This window comes from Felis catus, chromosome C2 (genome assembly GCF_018350175.1).
Source record: "Felis catus isolate Fca126 chromosome C2, F.catus_Fca126_mat1.0, whole genome shotgun sequence".
Classification (NCBI taxonomy): Eukaryota; Metazoa; Chordata; class Mammalia; order Carnivora; family Felidae; genus Felis; species Felis catus.
The window spans coordinates 32,857,883-32,879,626 of NC_058376.1; the positions used below are offsets into that span (position 1 = coordinate 32,857,883).

Genomic DNA, 21,744 nt, shown 5'->3' on the forward strand with positions numbered 1-21,744 from the left:
ACAAAAACTATTTTCTACCGCAGTTATTTTTATGCCCATACTTAGCTTCCCAAGAGAAAAAGTTTCCATTTTTCGATCAGAATCATGATACTAACAAACTGTGGATTAGTAGAAGCACTCACATCATCAAATATTGATTGTCATAACAGGCATCAGAAAAGCAAATGTTGAAACTGACTGACAACTGAAGCATGGATAAGAGAATGTGACTAAGAGAGAGAGAGAGAGATCAGAGCATCTGTGTATAAGACTAAAGAGAAATAAGGAAAGAAAATCTCATAAAAGTAAATTAATATATAAAAATGGTAAAAATGGCATAAAAATGTGATAGTGGAAAGCTAAAATGCATAGCATTTGCATCACATACTGCTTTTAATTAAGGAAATATGATTACATATAACAATAAAATAATTATAGTCAGAATCAACAACTATTTTATGTTAATTTATGAAACTCCTTAATATAAAATATTAGTTTATACTTGGATTCTAAAATTACACTAATAATTAATTCACACTGCCCTTTGAAAACAGAATAAAGTGATTCATCTTTAGAATAATTTGAATCAAGGAAAACTTAGATGTGATTATTGTCATGGAAAACCATAATGAGTTACTTCTCTGGCCTTGAATAGGACTGAGTGATAACTGTCAGTGGCATTTCTATCTATAAATTCAAGAGGATTATAATAGTGCTGAAATAAAATCATTCAAGCAGAGTCTTGTTTCACAAACAGTACCACAAGCTGAGGAGTCATATCACATGTATATTATTGTTATGTCTGCAGTGCTGGGTGATAACGATTTTGACTGTAATTCATGGCGTGTTTTAGGATGTAGAAGCAATAAAATATTGATCATCAGCATGTCCAGCCATTATTCAGAAGATTAGATCAATTTATGAGACGCAATAACCTGTAAACGAGTGACCTTCCAAAGGCTAAAAGTAATTCCAGGGTAAAATCATCGTGTATCTAAGGCTCCAGATGAAACCTAAGTTACTAAAAGTCAGATGTTAAAATAAAATATAGTTTTGAGCTCAAATCATGTAATAGTTTTGGGGGCCATTACACCATAAATATGATATTAAATATATTGCCAGTTTTTGATAGTATGTATAGGAAGTAAAAGTTTATAGAATTTTTTGATGATATAAACACGTTTTTAAACTCAAAGGCGAAAACAAAAGTAACAAAGTAAAAATTTAAATACGCCATTTAGCGTGATTCAGATTCAACCAGTGAACTTACAAAGGAAAGAAGTTTTCTAAAAATACAAAAATTAAGGAAACAGTTGATTAAAAACATATATTACTATTTCACTGTTTGCGAAAATAAAAAGGATGGTATTTAATTTTTTGGGAAATAAAGTGATATAAATGCTCCCTACATATTTTGATTCAGTGTAGATTTCAGTTTGAATTGGTTCATTACACACTTGACTATCTTAAATTATAATTAATACACATGTCTATGTGATATATGTTCAGGGAATTAACCCTCAGGAGAAGAGGTCAATTTAAATTCAGGCCTGTATGATATCTACAGACGGACAATTCATTGTATATTCTGGAAAATTATAAAGAGTATTTTTCTAGGCTTTCTAAATGTAACAGACTTTTCTGAGACTTAGTATTACTAACAGAGATTAAATGTCTCAATACAATTTGCAAATCAAAGAAAAAAATTAGGTGGAATTAAAGAAACACATTTTATCATGGAAGTAAAATTATAAAATAAAACATGCTACTCTCATTTTAGAACCATTTTTAAAGAAAGAGAAAATAATTTACAAAATTGTTAATACCACACAATAGAACATTAAAAAGCTGTGTTTAAAGAAATTAGGTGATACCTTAAAAAAAAGGCTAAATATGCAATATTCTGTGAAAAAATCTTATTGTCTGACAGTATGTGCATTTATAAATATAACACAACCCTTTTCTGATTAGATGAAACATCTTAATTTGATGAATATAATTATAAATAATGAAGTAAATATTCATGACATATAATTCTAGCAATGTTAAGTTATAGCTGTATGATACATATCTCAACACTGCTATGGTTGAACTAAGGAGACTAAGAAAATATATGATTAGGTAAGGAAAATGTATCTGACAAAAATGTATTACCCACGTATAAAATTTGAGCTAAAACGATGCTGGTTTTTTTTTTTTTAAGTTTACTTATTTATTTTGAGAGAGAGAGAGAGAGAAAGGGAGAGAATGAGCAGGGGATGGGCAGAGAGAGAGGGAGAGGAAAAGAAAGAGAGGGGAGAATCCCAAGCAGGCTTCATGTTCCACGCTGAGCCCAACATGGCACTCAATCCTATGACTGTGAGATCACGTGCTGGTCTTCTTTCTAAAGCTAAGTTATGACACAGCATCAATGGGAAAATAGTGGTATTATGAAATGACAAAATTCAATTTAAATCAATCATAAGTATTTATAGCATGTATATATGATATCCTCAATTGTGATACCCATTTTCAAGCTAAAGAAGTAGTAAAACAAGGGTAAAAGTTAGAAACACAAAAGTAGGTTTTTAAGCAAGAAAAATATGGAAAGGCCAAATCAAGAAAATTAGTTAAAACATAAAACATAATTTTTTTTTTCCTGGAAAGAAAGAGATTGATTTGATTCAGTGAGTATTTAGTCTTTCAACTTTTCTAATGTAGTGTTCAGACCATTTCCAGTCCTGCCTGTAATTATACGCATCAAACAAGATCGGGAAGATGTGTTACTTACATTCAGTAAGGTGGCAGAATAGACTCACATGGTGTGGGCTGTATAATCATGACTTTTGAAGTCAGATAACCCAAAGTGGGTTCAAATTCTGTTCTGTTAAGGTTAAGTTGGAAATAGTAATTCTTTTCTCACAAAGATTTCTCATGGATGAAGTGAGATCAGTGCAGAAAAGAACAAATAGTAAGTGCTCAATGAATGCTATCCATTGATGGTAAATGTATTATTTCTTACCCAGAAATTAAAGACACGGTAAAGTAGATATACTACAATCTTTAATTATATTATCAATTATTAAAATTTGTTTATAAAATTTGTCCTCAACTATCAATGGCTAAACATTGTAACAGTGAAGATAGATTGCTCATGCAAATGTTCTTATGCAAAAATTCCACAAAGTTGTCTTTTAAATTATAAATGTGAAATTATTGATAGCGAAAAGAACATGATAAATTGCCAACACAATCAGCTTTAGCTTTCAGCTTTCGTTTGAAACAGACCTTTTTATTTCTGCAGACCTCCTGAAGAATCTGTTAGCTACTCAGTAAAATTTTCTCAAATCCTCAGTAAATAATTGCCAAAATACTTCTTTTGGTCAATCAAAAACCTAACATTAATTAAACAGATATCTTACAGCAAATTCTTCTGAATAAAGACAACATGAAGAGCAATATATTGTCCAAATATGTTATAGAATTTGGCTTTGCTTAACTTATAGTGGGAAAAATGCATATATAGTAATATAATAGATATATAATAGAGAAATAAGGTGATACGCACAATTATATGTTATATATGTTTACATATTATGTTACATGCTATTATATACATTTATAATTTTATATATATAAGTATATATATATTGTTATTGTATGACTTGACTTCTCATGTAATATGATATATTCATATAAAATAATGACATTTCTAATAGTGCCAGACATTAGAGTCAATGTCTCATTATTTTGGGGCGCCTGGGTGGCGCAGTTGGTTAAGCGTCCGACTTCAGCCAGGTCACGATCTCGTGGTCTGTGAGTTCGAGCCCCGCGTCAGGCTCTGGGCTGATGGCTCAGTGCCTGGAGCCTGTTTCCGATTCTGTGTCTCCCTCTCTCTCTGCCCCTCCCCCGTTCATGCTCTGTCTCTCTCTGTCCCAAAAATAAATAAACGTTGAAAAAAAATTAAAAAAAAAAGTCTCATTATTTTAATATAGCATTTTCTACATTTTAACTGAATTAATCACACTGATTCTACTGATTCTAACTTTCCAACTGATTCATGCATTTAGATAGATTCTGTTTGTCCATGTTACTGTTTTCATGTTTTATGCACTAAACCTTTTCTTCAGCCTTTATTGAAATTTGATGACTCTAATCATTTTAACTAATTGTTCTAATTCTTAATCATCTCTTTGCCTTAAATTTCAATTTTCTTTCTTAGTGCTCATTCAATTAAAACATACTTTGAATTTATTATCTAATTCTTATTACTATAGTGTCATAAAAATTAAATTGAGTTGGTGACAATTCTACCTATCAAATAATTATTGTAGTCATCTTCACTTTTGATTTTTATTATCTACTTTAATCAGTCTGCATATATATATGTGTGTGTGTGTGTGCATGTATATGTGTGTGTGTGTGTATATATATATATATATATATATATATATATCAGAGATCCTCTAATACCATGTTTTATTCTTTCCTATTAATAATATTTTAGTTGTGATTGATGGATCTATGTCATTTACATAAAGTCAGCCCACCCTAGTCTACCACATAATAAATTTAACAGAAAAAAATGCCACTCTTGACAAACTATAGCTTATTTTCCATCCATTGAAATCAAAGTCTATGATGATATTGCATAACAGTGAATCAAATTTTATTTCAGTCACTAAACTCCTCCAAAAGTCACAATAGATTCAACATAAATATAAGCAGGCACACAACATGAATATAAACACACAACGTAAAACTGAAACCTTACTTCCTACCAGAGTGCACATAACGAAACTTTTCCTTGGCCAATTCTAGTCCACATTTCAACACTTCATTACATGCTTCTATAGTTTCTTTAGACAAGTGATTTTCAAACATTTTCTGCAATCTGTATATACTTTATCTTTGTGGTTTCTTTAAATAAAGAAATACAAAGAAATAAATGATATACGCCTAAAGCTTAATTGTTGCAAAGTACTTCACTAACACGAACAAAGAAAAACAAAAATATGAAAGTCCTTCTATTGCCAAGATGCCTGAGAAGGGCATCCTTCTGCTTGTTTCATTGCATGCTCTCAAAAACTAGAATCCTAGGAGACATTTGAGTGCTTTAAAATACTTATCATGTTAAACAATCTAGTAATAATGAAAATTAAATAGCCACGGTACTCTTAAAATATATCAGTGTCTGTTAAAAGTATTCACAATTATCATGTTTCTCTTGTTTGCCCTAAAACATATGCCACTGAGTAGAAGTATCTAACAGTTGTGACTTAACATTCCTATAAATTCAAAAGGCAAATCTAATATATTCTGTTATATTTTAATTATTTGCTTGATTTAGGTTGTAGTGAAGTTTTGTCATGTCTGCTTTTCATAGCAAATTAGAACTTCTCTATATTGCTCACTATTTTCTGTTTGCTACACATTGTGACTTTACACGTTAAACAGTCTGTTGGAACTTCTGAGGGTGGTTCAAGGCACTGAGTAAAACCAACTGGTCTGAAGAAAAGTAACTAATTATATTCACATCCATAAAATCTGTGATAAAATCCACGTATCTTATGCCAAGGTATCTTCTAACTCTTCCATTAATCTGGAGCAACTCTACAAAATTCTTGGTTTCAGTCACTGACGTCATCATCAGGGCTCAAAACTGCCTGATAATCTTTCACTCATCTACCTCTTTCCCGTCTCCTTCATATTTTCAGAAACATACTAACAATAGCTATTTTCTGAGTAACAGCAGCTGTAGTTTATTGAGTGCTTTCTATAAATGTGGTATTGTATTAGATAATTTATGTGAGGTTCACAACCACACCACCAGGTATTATCTCCTTTAGACAAACTAACAAAGCAAACAAAACAAAAACCTTTTTACAAGTTTCCCAAGTCCACACATTTCATACAGAATCCAAGTAATTTTGACACTAAAGCCAATGCTTTGATTTATATCTTCCAGCCTATTTATTATAAAGAAAGCAATCTGTAAAAAATGGCTGATTCCTAGATACACTTGATAAAAGCTTCATTCATAAACATGAAATATTAGGAAAAGCTCATCTTTAAAGAGGTAGCAGGATACAAGTAGAGACAGCACTGAAAGATTAACGCTAAACAATATGGTTAAAACATGAATGAACCACCTACACTGTGATCGTTAAAAATCAACTGCCAGGGGCACCTGGGGGCCAGTCGGTTGAGCTTCTGACTCTTGATTTTGGCTCAGGTCATGTTCCCAGGGTCATGGGATCAAGCCACGCATCGGGCTCCAGGCTGAGCATGGAGCCTACTTAAGATTGTCTCTCAATCTCTCTACCTCTGCCCCTCTCCCTTGCTTGTGCTCTCTCTAAAATAAGTAAATAAAATTAAAAAAAATCAATTTCCAGTCCTCCCCCAAGTGTGTGGGAGCTGATTCTGTGTGTATCTAGAGCACATCAGACACTTGACCCACACAAACTACTTCCACCCAAATAACACTTCTGAATTGGTCCTCTTATAACCCCACTCAGCTACTGGTTTCTTTAACAACTGGCATTCCTTTTCATAGAGATGGCCTCTGGTCTTCCTTTTCAATTTTAATTTTATTTGCCCTGTTTTCCACTGCATTTAGTATTTTTAGATGCCAAAGTTTTGTTTTGTGATTAGACAACCATTTCCACATCATGATAAATACAAAATAAGTTTTACTGTTAACATTGACAAAAATGGCATTATTAGTACCCTGTTTACATTTAAAAAATTTTTTTTAAATGTTTACTTATTTTTGAGAGAGTGAGAGTGGGGGAGGGGCAGAGAGAGACAGAGACACAGAATCCAGGCAGGCTCCAGCCTCCGAGTCGTCAGCACAGAGCCCAATGTGGGACTCAAACCCACGAACTGCAAGATCATGTCCTGAGCCGAAGTCAGGTGCTTAACCAACCGGGCCACCCAGGCACCCCACCCTTTTCACATTTGATTCTGATTTCATATATCAGTGCCACAGAAGCTATTATTTCTAATATCATTTCTTTACACTGAAAACTTACAAGGGCACTATCATTCTACATATTTAAAGTATTGTATGTACATGAGGATGATGTCACATATTTAAAAGTTCTTAGGAGAAAATCATGGTTTCCTTGGGTTTGGTAATGAGTTGGTAGATACAACATCAAAAATATGATCCTTCATTCTAGTGAAAGATTCTGTTCACCATACAGTGTTACATCTAATATACTATGTAATGGCACAGGCAGAAAAGATATTTCTAAATGCTAATGTTATGTAGAAATGAGCAGATTGATATTTCAGTGAGAATATGTTCACAAAATGGTGTTGCATTTAGTATACTTTATTTTTTAAATTTTATTTAAAGTTTATTTATGTATTTTGGGACAGAGTGAGCCAAGGAGTGGCAGAGAAAGAGGGAGAAAAGGACCCAATGCAGGCTCACACTGTCAGTGCAAAGCCCGACACAGGGCTCAAACTTAGGAACCCTGAGATCATGACCTCAGCCAAAATCAAGAGTCGCATGCTTAACCGACAGGACCACCCAGCTGCCCCTAGTATATTTTTGATAATTATATGTACAAAAGGTACTTCTAACTACAGTAGTTTTATATGTGAATAATTAAAGTGTTATTCCAGGAATGTGTTCACAACATCATTCTGTATTTAAAACATTCTGCAAAAGCACAAAAATAAAAGAAGTTTCTAAAAATGGTAAATGTATATATGAACACAAAATATTATTGCAGTATATAACTATATTCAACACAATATGGTGCATTTAATACACCTTGAAAAAACATATGCATAAAAGTTCCTTCTAAGAGTGTTATATGTATATATGTGAATTATTGCAGTATTATTTTATTGAAAGAATAAATTCACCAATGTGTAATGTATGGAATATACTATGCAGTGTCATATGTATAAAAGATGTTTCTAAGCATAATAAAGTTATGTTCTATCGGGAAAAAAAAACAATACTCATAAAGGAAAAAGATTTGATAAGGTGGATTTCATTAAAAACTTTTTCTCTGCGAAAGACACTGTTAGGAAGATGAATAGATAAGTCACAGACTAAGAGAAAATATTTGAAAACTACATACATGATAAAGGATTTACATTCAACATATACAAAGAAGATTTAAAACTCAAAAAAAAAGAAAACTCAATTAAAAACTAGGTGAAAAATCTGAACAGACACCTCTCCAGAGAAGGATACCAATGTCAAATAAGCATATGAAAACATACTCAATATCATGTCTCTAGGGAATTGCAAATTAAAACAACAAGGAGGTATCATTACACATCTATTAGAATGGTTAACGTGCGAAGTATTGACAGCACCAAAAGCTAACAAGAATGGGAGCAACAGGAACTCTCATTCATTGCTGGTAGGAAAGGAAGATGGTACATGAAACGTTGGGCAGTTTGGGGGCCACCTGGGTGGCTCAATCGGTTAACTGTCCAACTCTTGGTTTTGGCTCAGATCATGATTCAGTGGCTTGTGGGATCAAGCCCCACATTGGGCTCTGCATTATCAACATGGGATTCTCTCTCTCTTCCTCCCACCCTATCTCTCTCTCTCTCTCTGCCCCTACCCCACTTGCTCTCTCTGTCTCTCTCTCAAAATAAATAAATAGAGAATTTTTTTTAAAAAGTTTGGCAGTTTTTTAAAAGGCTAAAACTTAGTTTTACCATAAAAGTTCTTGGTTAGAAAAATATAATAAAACTGTAGCTATTAGAGAATGGTGCCAAAAATAAGATTCTTTTTTTTTTTTTAATTTTTTTTTCAACGTTTATTTATTTTTGGGACAGAGAGAGACAGAGCATGAACGGGGGAGGGTCAGAGAGAGAGGGAGACACAGAATCGGAAACAGGCTCCAGGATCCGAGCCATCAGCCCAGAGCCTGACGCGGGGCTCGAACTCACGGACCGCGAGATCATGACCTGGCTGAAGTCGGACGCTTAACCGACTGCGCCACCCAGGCGCCCCAAAATAAGATTCAATGAAATAGGTTTCACTTCACTGACAAATTGATTCAGGGAAAAAAAATAATACGTTAGTTACAGCTTGGCTAAGGAGTAATATTACCTTCTAATCAGTATTAGCCAATTCTTATTAAATCCATCATTTAATTGATAAATACTTAGCAACTACTCCTTTCTGTACATAATTAATTTTTAGTATTCTTTTGAAAATAAAGTATTACAAATTCAGTTCTTGCAACTAACTGCATTGGTATTATCTAGAATCTAGCCACCACTTAGGAAATACAGCACAATATCTATTGAAGCTAGTTTTGTCTACCTAGGAAATTCTGTGAAAAGTAACAAAAACTATAGAGATAAATTACAAAAAAATGCACTATTAATTTCAACACTGTGCATACTGGTTAAGAATTTCAGCTATCTTTTTAAAAAAATTTTTTAATGTTTTTTAATTTATTTTTGAGACAGAGAGAGACAGAGGATAAGTGGGGGAGGGGGAGAGATGGAGAGGGAGACACAGAATCTGAAGCAGGCTCCAGGCCCTCAGCTGTCAGCACAGAGCCTGACGTGGGGCTCAAACTCACGGGAGTGTGAGATCATGACCTGATGACATGAGCTGAAGTCGGACGCTTAACCGACTGAGCCACCCAGGTGCCCGAGAGTTTCAGCTATCTTAATGGGAGTAAGATTCCAAGTACATAAGCTTAGTTTCCTGATGAAAAGATTTCTAAAACTGAAAAAGACACTTCCTTTGGGAAGAAAAAAATGAGCCTTTAAATGGATGTATTTAACTGATTTTATATTCGTATTGTATTTCTTTAAATTCACCAAGTGTGTGGCTTTAAAATAATGATCTAAGAAGAGGTGGCTGCCAGTAAATATTCGTGCCTTCACATAAAATAGCTTTGAGGAACACTGAGGAATATGTCAGGCTCAATTTCCCTCCATACATCATATTACATTGATTCAAAGATATCCCCCCCCTCCCATGTTCTGATTCTGAATTCTTACAGATGATGGCATCTCACAGTCGTTATGAGCCAGACAGTAGTTTTGATATGATTGTCATTGTCTGTGATGGGATTACTTGGTCATAACTGTTCATACTGTTGTCATTTCAGTTGAGTTACGTGTGCTTTGGAGGATTCAGAAGTTGAGTTTAATTATCATTTAAAACGTCATCCACGATTCCACGATAATTGAGCATTGTCAGTAAGTGTAATTGTTATTTGAGGCTTAGAAACAAAATTTCAGAAATACATTTGACATTATTGAAGGAAATATTTATTGTTGGAGGGATGCTCGCAGATCTACCCTTTTTGTGAAGAAAAAATTTAAGCTCCTCAAGAAAAGAAGACACACTTAGAAGAAGATGTCTACTGAGAAATTAGAGGATTATTATTATCCACTAAATTTGATGCAAAAGAAATTGTTCCTCTAGGAGGGAGGGAAAAAAACTTCAAAGCATTAAGAGGCTGGTCTGATTAATGCACTACAGAAAACTACCCTTAAGACATTCTTCAAGGCTTAAGCAGTATTTCTATTTTTTCTTAGCCATACATAATGGCACATCTTACAATCACTGTCATCTGACGCTTGGTGAAGTTCAGTTTCTTTAAAGAATATGAAATCAGCTATGAAGCACTCCTTTTTCTGCAACTATTTCAAAACCACAATTTTCTCACCATATTAGAAAATAAAAATCCAAGAAAAAAATATGTGCATTTTGGAAGGGATAAGAATATATTAGAGTCACAGGTTATGAGGAAAATCTATAACCCAATAAGCAATGATGCATCATGAACAAGAATGGCAGCATAGGATTCTGGGTGCCTACAGTCAGCTTATTGTAAAACTTCTAACATGATTATGTCTCTAATTCAATTCCATGTCAAGCTATGAAACTATACAGGGTAAACATCAAAATAAAATTGAAAGACCATTTAGATAGAAAAATGAGACATTATATTATACATTTCTATAGAATTATTTTCACATACAAGGAGCTCAGTCATTTGTGTATATATATTACCTTAGTACTCTAATAATTTAGAGAATGACTATGGATATTGATGAAAAATTATTACAGTTCTTATATTTTATGAGAATTAAAAAAATAATCTTTATATCAGTCTCTATATAGTAACCAGACCTCTATGAATAATTTAGAATAAACACAAATACTCTTTTATGTACCTACCTAAATTTAAATATATGTTTAAATTGGTGTACTTAAATACAAGTGATATATATGTGGACATATATGCACACATAAATATGGATAGTGTGACAAAATTCATGTATTTGTATATAATGCCATATCTTCTCTCTAAATTTGCACAGTGGATTCTTTTTGGGGGGAAAAGTTCAGTGTTCATACTTTCGAGGCTCTCACATGCATTCAACTTTTCATCTTGAAGCATTTATATATTCTTTTTATTTTAATAGTCCAAAATACCCATTTTATTTATTAATTATTTAATCAATGAAAGGTTGGAAATTTCGAAGGCATTCTCCCATGTGAAAACATGGCAGAGCCTGTGTCTGTTTAGACAACAAAGGGCACAGGCGTGTGGACAGAAGAAATCTGCAAGTAAAGACAAAGAATAAATGAATGCTCACTAGGAAATCCAGGGTAAAGAGTTGAATGAAGTAATGACAGCCTCTCAAACAAACAGAATTTTTTACGAAAAGCTTTCTCTACCCTCAGGCACAATTACAACAGCTGTACCATACAGCCTCTATCAGTCATAATCTAGCATAGTGCCTCTTTCTATTAACCAAGCAATAGAGGAGCAAAAATTACTTATACCAGGTCCATATGAGGCACTCTGTTTGCTGCAATGCATTCTGATGGCTTAATTAGGTGGACGCTGTGGCACATGAGGTTTTGCAAGTCAGGTTCATCACAAAGGCCATATCATCAAAGCAGAGTGGTCATGGACTCCACAGCTAGATTACAAATACCAGTTTCTTCATTGAATGTCTTGTCACTGACTGTGTCTGTTTGCTTCCATCTACTTAACCAATTAGATAAAGCCTCACGCTAGTAGACTAAGGCTAATAAAGAGCCATGGAATTGAGTACAGCTGGCAATTTGTCTGGTTATTAAGATCTCATCTTCAACTGAGTGATGGTCTCTAGAAAATAAGGAATGCGTTTTATTCTTTTAAGTATATGTTCTCTTTCAAGACCTGACACACCTAGAGATGGGATTTCCAATTCTATTTAACACTCACAAACACACACACATTAAAAGTCACATCACAATGTCAACTGATTTAATAATCAAAGAACTTCAAAAATGTGTGAATGGAATATGAAGGAAAGTCCTGAGAAATGCAATTACACTGACAGAATAAACCATAAATTCCAGATTTTTTAAGTCTCTACTCCATAGATCGGTTATATTATTCATCTTACGAATGCTAACTTTAACTTGGTTAATTGTCCAGAAAAATTTTACTACTGTTAATATATATACAAGAGACAGTAACAAATAATACACATATACATTAATTCATATATATGTATATTCATACACACACACACACACACACACACACACACATGATGGGTGACTCCTAATTAGCATTATAGATACCCATTTTGAGCTCAAGTCCAACAAAAATCAGAAAGGAATTACCAGTTCTATGACCAAATGGAAGTATATTAGTATGCTCATATATTTTCCACTTGATCTTCTGAAATAATTATATATTGTAAATACACATTAAATCAAATCATAGTGTAGCACTTTATGGCTAATTTCATTAATGATGCCACCAATGACGTATCCTCCAACAATGAATCTTAGGGTCATTTCTGACTCCTCTCTCACCTTTTCCCTTCTCTTCCCATGATCACTCAGCTTTTCTGACTCTATATCCGTATGTTCCACAAAACTATCTATCTCTTTCCCTTCTCTGTTGCCTGATCTATACCGAGGAATCTGCCAGTTTTTTCTGTAATCTCTTCCTCTCATTGCCTTATTCATTTATCAATAAACAGTCAGTGAATAATTTCTTTTAGGTATTGGTGATACTTTTGAAAACTTCCAGGAGTGTTTTCCTATGTTCTATCATAATGATAATTTGTTATAATTAGAAAATTAGATAAATAATTGATTATTATTTTTTCCTCCACATAGGAAAAATGTTTCCTCCAACCTTACAACAGTAAGATGCAGATGTCAAATAGATGTTAAATATTTGTTGAATTAATAAATGAAAATAAAAGAAACAACTTGATGTACCACAAACCCACTAAATTACAGTTCTCAAAAATAATCTTGTTAGCTTACTTCCCCTGTTTAAAGTCTCCCAGTGTCTCCCTGATGCCTAGAGTTTACATTTAAAGCTTCTTCACATGGTGTAAAAGGCTTCTCAAGATTTGAACTTCAAACCTCTCTGGACTCCTCTCCAAACATCCCTTCATATGCACTTTTCCTTTCAAGCAAACCACACCAGAGATTTTCTTACAGTCTTCATGCTCTTGTCATGAGCCTGGGATTTTCTTTCCCACTCACGCCTCTCCAACCAGGTAGATTTTGTAAAACTAAAGTGCACAGCTCACAGTAGGTGCTTAATAAATGTTAATTTTCCAACAGATTTTTCTCTTGCTTGCCTGCTCTGTGAAGTCTTCTGTGAGGTCCTCAAGTTGCTGCTCTGGGCTCTAAGGGACATTTGGCAATGACTCCTACTAGCATTTATCATAGGGTCTCATCCTTGATTACATGTCTGTTTTCCCTCAATGGCATTTGTAGTTAGTTATCGTCCTGCTACAACCATATAGTGCACATTAGGCTGGTAACACACATTATAGACAGTCATAATGTTATTATCAATATTATTAAGAACAACTTCCATATATGGAGTCCACTCAGGGTCCCAAGTTCTTTGATGATTTTATGCTTAATTCAGACACACCAGCTAATTCTAACTTTCTCTCTGAGGTATAAACTGGCATAAGGAGAGATTAACTTATTCACCAAGGTAACAAAATGAATATATAGCAGAGATATTATTCAAATACAGGCCTATCTGAACCAAAAGCCATATTTTCTCCGCTACGACATTTTGACATTTTTGATGTTTCCTGAGTAGTCTTCCTTCGTCCTCCTCCTCTACATCCTCTCCCCCCCTCCTTTTCTTTCTTTTTTTCTCAGTATGGGTAGCTGTTTATTATTTTGGTTAAAATTAAATTGTGGAAAGTAACATTCAGAAAATATGTGGTTTCTCTTATTCTCCGGCTTTCTAGTTTTCCATAAAACTTACAGAAATGTATGACATAAATTTTACTGTATTTCATTTGTAGTAAATATTTTTCTAGGTATCATATTTAAGCATAAGTCATAAATTCATATTTTGTTTTTTCATGGTTCTTAAGAGAGCTGACCGGTCCACTAGCCACAGTGTGGCACAGTGTGGGCCAACAAAACAATTAGAGGCCCATGAAAATATTTTAATTTATTTTAAAATCAGAAAAAGAAAATTTACTTCTGTGGTAAAAAATCATACTCACACTAATGCCAACACAAACATTAAAATACAAGGTTTAATTTTCTTTATGGTGGAAGGAAACCTTGAAGTGTTCCCATGGGAAAATGGTAGCATTAGTCACAATGTAACACGGGGCTCTCATTTTCTTTTTACAGAAAATTTGCATAATTTAATTATTCTAATTTGGATATAAATTCCCAGATACTTAATGTCTGAATAAACATTTTATTAAGGTGTGGTAAAATTTAGGAGAAATTGTACTAATTAGGCAAAATCATTTTATAAAGTAATTTTAAGTTAAATAGGTTAATTTTCTCTGACTTATCCGTACAATGCCTTTCTTCCAGCATGAAAAACTATATTATTTCTGAATCTCTAGATATTACTGTGAGATAAAAAAGCAAGAAACAGAGGTAAAAACAAAGCAAAATAACACCAGTAATGGCCTCAAATCTGTTCCCCATAATATCTCCTCAAATACAATTATCTTCAAATACTTTTATCCCTTTCTCATGAGAACCTTTCCTCAGAGAATAAACATTTTTTTAATGTATTCAACCATTTCTTTATCAACTTAAAATTTGTCAAAAGCAGTGCTTCTCAAATTTTCCGTGTATTACATTGATTTGGGGTCTTCATAAAATTTCAGGTTTCTGAGCTTCAAATCTAGGCTCTCTTTTTCAGTGAGTCTGCCATGGGCCCTGGAAAACTATACTTTTAATAAACATCTAAAGTATTCCTGAAAAAAATAATCTATGGAAAATACATTAAGAGACAATTTCCTAGTCACACAGACTTGTCAAGTAGCATATAAAATCATGTAACTTTTGTTTATTTACTTTTTTTTACTTTTCTTTATAATAACACCTCTACCGATGCATAATTGAAAGAGTTAAGTAACCCGTTAAAGTACTTTTAAATTTAAATGCTATATTCTTAAGAGGAGACAATTAACTTTTTAAGTTTTTAATATTAATTTCTGAATAGTCAGTGCAGTTAAAAAAATCAAACTGCCTCTAAACAGGCAGTCTCTATAGATTGCAAGTAACATGCATTCTCCTTATCACTGCCCATGGCTACTTTGCTCTAGAAACTCAATAACCATTGGAAAAATCATCCCTGTAGATAAAAAACCTTTATAGGATGGTAGGGTGGATATATGCAATATTATTTTTAAATAATGTACTCCAAAGGAAATGTTTGATGATCCTATCACACTTCTATTTCCGAAATATCCTTTTTTTCTTTTTACATTATAAAGATTTTAAAAATCTACTTTGAAAGAATTCCTCACACCTATTCAAAAATCTGTCAGGCATGTGAAAGATAAAACACAAAAAATATGTATATATGGGAACTGTATGTATATATGTCCTCTTATTTCTCGAATTTTACGAGAAGAATTCTGTCTTTAAAATTTATAATTTATCTGTGGGTGATTTAAATACCCAGATAACACTTAGCTCCTTGCAATTACCTTCATCTGGGTAAAACAGTAAGGTACGGAAGTGGTGGCGGATGGATAGGTGGGGAGGGTAAGCAGTAAATCATTTCAGACAATTTCACACTCAAGCCTTGTTGACATGAGGCAGGGCAAAGGAAATAACCCTGTCAGCACCTGCATCTTTAATGAAGGAAAACGCTGCTGCACATGTAGAGAATAGAGAGGAAAAAATAAATCATGTTTAACTTTAAAGTGGGCTGTCGGTTTTATTCAAATAGAAATGCACCCTTCTGTGCTTCCCCTCCCCATATATTTCCATTTAAAATCTTACAAAATACACCTAGATGATTCAACGTTGTGGGTTTTTTTTTTTTTTCATCATAGATGTTCTTCAAATTCTCAATTCCGTCCACTATATTCAAAATGTATACTTCTAAAACATATCATTTAATATATTTGTCTTTCATTGTCTTCCTGACATCTGTTGCAATCAGAGGTGGGTACTTAAAATGTAAAGATGGGGATCTGTCAGATTCCTTTGTAGGAGAGATTAAATAAAGATGTGGCATAGCCCAGATACAGCGTGCCTCAAGAGATAACCGCATTTGGTTTAAGAGTCCTTTATATGTAAATAAGAGATGAGGTAAATTGACAAGACAAACGTCTAGCAGTGGTTTTCATTCAGAGGCAGGTTTTCAGGGGCTCTCTACGCAAAGAAGGGCAACAACTTGAATTGTTAGAATGGGTTTATCATTGCCAGAGCCCGTCCTTTAATTACTCGTTTCCCTTAAAACTGATTTACTTTTGAACAAGAATAGTGCTTGATTTAAAATGCACAACTAATTTCTAGGCACCTCCCTGACACACTAACTACCTTCACATACAACCCTGTAAATATACAAAAATGTAACTATGATAAAACATAAGCAGTTTTAAAAATACAGACAAAATAGAAAATAAAAAACACAAGCTGAGTAATCCATCAAGCCAAGCATTATATTCAAATAATGTTTTAATATTTAATTACAACAAGTAACCAAGGTCACGAAAACTTGTGGTGATAAAATATATTCTTGTGGTGATAAAATAATCTGCATCATGATGGTTATGTGCACTGTTTTTTATTTCATGCCCTGATGCATCTGGTTCCTGTCTACACCTCTGCTAATGATGTCAACAAGTTAAACTCTACAGACCAGGTACTTCTTAGATTTTAGAAACTTGTTACATTTTTTTTTCATTTATCCGGCTTTTGAGATAAATTTCTGATGAAAGAGATATTCTTTTCTTAAGGTGAAGAGTGCAAATGAATCAGGTGAATGAGAAACTGGGCTTTTTTTAAAACTGTTTAATACTGGATCTTCCCGTCTTTGCTCCCTCTAAACTCGGCCGCTAAGCTCACTCAGGGCCCAGGTCCTCTACTGAACATGACAAAGCTAGAACTACAATAAAAAGAATCAGGACCTATTTCATTCTAAGACTAATGTGAAGGAGGAGAGAATCTGAGGCTGATGACTCCTTTCAGTAGAGTTTTTATCTCCTTAGCCTGCAACCAATGCTCCTGGAGGGAGACAGTTATGAAAATGACTTCCCCTCTGCAGGTGTTCCTTTTGAAAAGCTAACAGTGTATTTCTGCCGGCAGGTAAATTACTTTGAAATAATTCTTGAACTCTGTAGTCCTGAGCAAGACATTGAACTTTACGCATCCCCTTTTCAGTACCCATATTTCTTTTTAAGGTATTGCCTCACAATGGACCCTGAGTTACTCATCTGTATGACCCATGTTAACTAATTGATAACTGATCGATCACCTTTGAAACCAATCTACATATGGTATTCAGCAATGAATTTGTGTATTTTAAGCTTTGTTCAGTTATAAAAATGCTTGCATATAGGACAGTAATTGCAGAGTTTTGACAAATTTTAGATCTAAATGCTCAAGTTGATTAGTCTTCTCTGAAATGATACAGTATCTTCTTGAATGACAAGGTAATTTTATATTCCATAGGTAAACCTTACACCCTCCTCCCACACACATCCATGCATGTACTCCTTCTTCCAGATAATCTAGATAAATAAAGAAGATTCAAACTACACCTGATCATTTTGAGATTTGATTACTCACTCAGTAACTAGATCATGGATTAAATTTGTTGACCTGGAACACTCACAGGCTGGCCAGACAGTTTAAGGATAATTAAACCTAAACTATATCTTTATCTATATATATGGATGTGCATAGTTTTAAAAACATTTTCATTCAAATACCCTCTTAACCTCGAGGATTTGGAAAACAATGAGTTATTTTGTACTTAATTTGCATTTTTCATATACTTTAAAAATGCACAACACTTTTTCATATTGCCCATTTTTGATATTTGGTTCATTCACTAATTTTAATCAATACTCAATAGAGTACTGGCAAGAGAAGGGAATGTAGAAATGGGTTAAAAATAAAAAACTTTCAGTAATTTCAGTAGTGTATTAATCTAATTCAGTGCAAGTAGCTAAATGCACTTGGCTACAACAGACTAAATTTTCTGTATACTTTCACCCTATGGAAATGTTTCAGTGGTTTATACACAACTCCCTTATGTGTCAGGTCAAAGTATTAATCTTAACCCAGCAAGGAAAAAAAAGTCAAGCCCCTGGATTATTTGAGAATCCTGATTTGAGTGTGGGCACACATGATAAATTACCTATAGTTGCTGAATATTAAAATAAATACAACAATAAAACAAATAAAAATCAAGCTTCAAGGTTTAATCTAATGAAACACTATACACCATTCTTTTGTGAAGAACTTGTCTAAATTATGATGCTCTGTTAAATCTATCCAAATTAACTCCTATTTGTCCCTATAGTTTTGTCTAAGAGGAAAGTTGACGTTGTATTTTGATCAGTGTATCAATATATTTTTCTATTTTCCTCTACCATAACATTAGGTTGACTTAATTTCCCGTAAGAGAGTTTAAGTAAAGCTTTTTACAGCAATATTATTCAGGCAGCATTAATGAAAGTATGAGTTCAAGGAAACCAGTTTCTAACTTCACCAAAAACAACAGTAACTATGGCAGCAACATGGCAGCGTGTCGCATTTTTATTCTGACATTGTTGGGCCTATTAATTAACATGTCAGTTTTAAATACGTCACTTTTTTTTATGGTCCTTTTCTATGTTACTAAAATGCACTGTAACTGCTTTTCTCTTTGTGCTACACATTTCTTCCCTACTGTAATTGTTCTTCCACCATTCTAATTCCCTAAGCTAATGTAATAACTCTTTACATGTTTCAGTAACAGGGAATATTTGTCAATTTTCTCACTTTCTCTCGGCAACTAATAAAGTGCTCTGTATTCAAGAATATTTGATCCCCGAAACATATCAGCACACATACTTAAGAAACCATTCACACAGACTTAAAAATTTGAAAGCAAATGAACAAATTTGATTTATAAGACACACAATGAAAAACAAATTTAAAGCACAGAAAGTACATTGGTCATGGTTTGATAAAATAAATGCATGGCACTTACCTGGAATAAGCTGTGCCAGGAACAGGTGATCTTCTGTCAAGCTGAGGAGTGATATTATGACCAAAAAAGGAACATGTTTCCATTTCATCTTTGCCCCTTCCTTGCATTACACCCAGCCAGTGACGGGTATGTTTTATCTGGGAGAAAAAAAAAAGTATTTTTAATGGTTAGCTATATTGAAATAAAGATGATATTAAAAATATTTTCTGGGGGTATCTGGGTAGCTCAGTCAGTTAAGTGTCCGACTTTGGCTCAGGTCATGATCTATCTCATGGTTCATGAGTTCGAGCCCCACATGGGCTCTCTGCTGTCAACACAAAGCCAGCTTCAAATCCTCTGTCCCCTTCTCTCTCTTCCATCCCCCATTCACGGGTGCTTGCTCTCTCTCAAAAATAAATAAACATCAAAAATTTTTAAAAATATTTTTTCTGAAAAAATTATAGTTCAAATGCAATTGAAATATCATTTTAAATTATAAAATATATAAATAGTTAAAACAAATACAACTTACACTGAGTATATTTTAGGATATACATTTCAAACAAATATAGTATTTATTAATTTTGAAAAGCCGTTTTCAATCAGATATAAATTTTTTTTCTTTTTTTCAACGTTTTATTTTTGAGACAGAGAGAGACAGAGCATGAACGGGCGAGGGGCAGAGAGAGAGGGAGACACAGAATCGGAAACAGACTCCAGGCTCTGAGCCATCAGCCCAGAGCCTGACACGAGGCTGGAACTCACTGACCGAGAGATCGTGACCTGGCTGAAATCAGACGCTTAACCGACTGCGCCACCTGCGCCACCCAGGCGCCCCATCAATCAGATATAAATAGCAAATAAGTCCTTGGTTTTCTCTACCCTTTAGCCCATGCCAGATAAATGATTTTATTTCTTAATTTGGTTGGAACATTCTCGTCAGGTCTAGTTAAACTCAATGGTTATTCACTCACTAAGCAAATATTTAGAGACAGCTCATAATGAGCCAGTCACGATGCTACTTTGAAGGTACAGCAGAAAACAAAATTGAATATTCTCTCTTTATTCAGGTATATAAACAATTTAGGGCCATTTTAAACATATCGATTTATAAGCACATTAAAAAAAAACAGCCTTTGTAGGGGTGCCTGGGTGGCTCAGTCAGTTAAGTGATCTGACTCTTGATCTCGGCTCAGGTCACATCTCAGGGCTCGTGAGTTCAAGCCCAACATCAGGCTGTACGCTGACAGCATGAGACCTGCTTGGGATTCACTCTCTCCCTCTTCCTCTGCCCTTCCTCCACTTGCTCTCTCTCTCTCTCAAAAATAAATAAACATAAAAAAGTATTTTAAAAAATCCTTTGTAGATACTCAATTCTGAACAAGATACTCTGTATCAGCCACGAAATAGAAGATAGTGCCTTACAGAGGATGACTTTAACAGATGGCAGAATAAAACTAAAGGAATTCAGGTGGAAGACTGATCAGTCTTGCTTGGGAGACCTGACCAAACTTCTACTAAAGAAATGGCATTTAAGATATGAGACAAAATTTGATAAGTAGAAAAGGAAGTACCATTCATATTGAGAGAACAAAACAGACAAATATTCAAAGGAAGTGTGTGTGTGTGTGTGTGTGTGTGTGTGTGTGTGTGTGTGTATTCCAATATTCCAATAATACACTGATATATTCAGGGTAAATTGTAAGGGTAGTTGTTTGGATGGATGATAGAGTTTCCCAGAATATAGCACGATAGAAAACTGAAAAGATAAAGACAGGTAATGAGGAATCACTGTGGAGTTTGATGATATCCAAATTACTGAGCAGATAACTCTGGTAGAAATGTGAAGGAAAAAAGTAATTACGAAGAAAATTAACACAGAGGCCATAATAATTGTTCAAAAACGCATAATAAATGTTCACAAAGGACATTGGGAAAGGAAATAAATCGAATGGCTGGTGTTGGGGTGGGGAGTCCGGTGACATTACACAAGAATACTTTGCAAGACTTAACGATTAGATTTAGGAAGTAGGACATAGAAAAACATTCATTCACTTAGCCAAAACTACATAAATAAATCTACCACAATATAAAATGTAATTTGTCCCCAAAGAAAAATAAAGCTCTATAACTCATTTTGTGACACTGAGTGCCAACCTGAATAAAAGGATAACCTGCTTGATTCTGTAGGTTTATCCACACAAAGCTATTATCAATTTGTGTATCTGAGCTGGGCTGTCCTTACTTTATTACTTATCACTGTATAGTTAATTGCCCACTTTTCCTTTAGCAGAGCCCTCCAATCCTTCTGCCAGACACCTACAATCATCTGACCTCA

The 21,744-nt window shown here is 33.9% G+C and overlaps 1 protein-coding gene across 6 annotated transcripts in view; it reads right to left on the minus strand.

Annotated features, from left to right (window-relative positions):
• Nucleotides 1–21,744, minus strand: part of ROBO1 (roundabout guidance receptor 1) — a 1,129,831-nt gene that overhangs the window by 950,347 nt on the left and 157,740 nt on the right. For all 6 annotated transcript variants that reach the window (XM_019839543.3, XM_045036748.1, XM_045036754.1 and 3 more), the window contains exon 2: nt 19,428–19,564. In XM_019839543.3, the coding sequence (XP_019695102.3) occupies nt 19,428–19,515 (88 nt within the window). In that variant the 5' untranslated portion in view covers nt 19,516–19,564. The remainder of the gene's footprint in view (nt 1–19,427; nt 19,565–21,744) is intronic.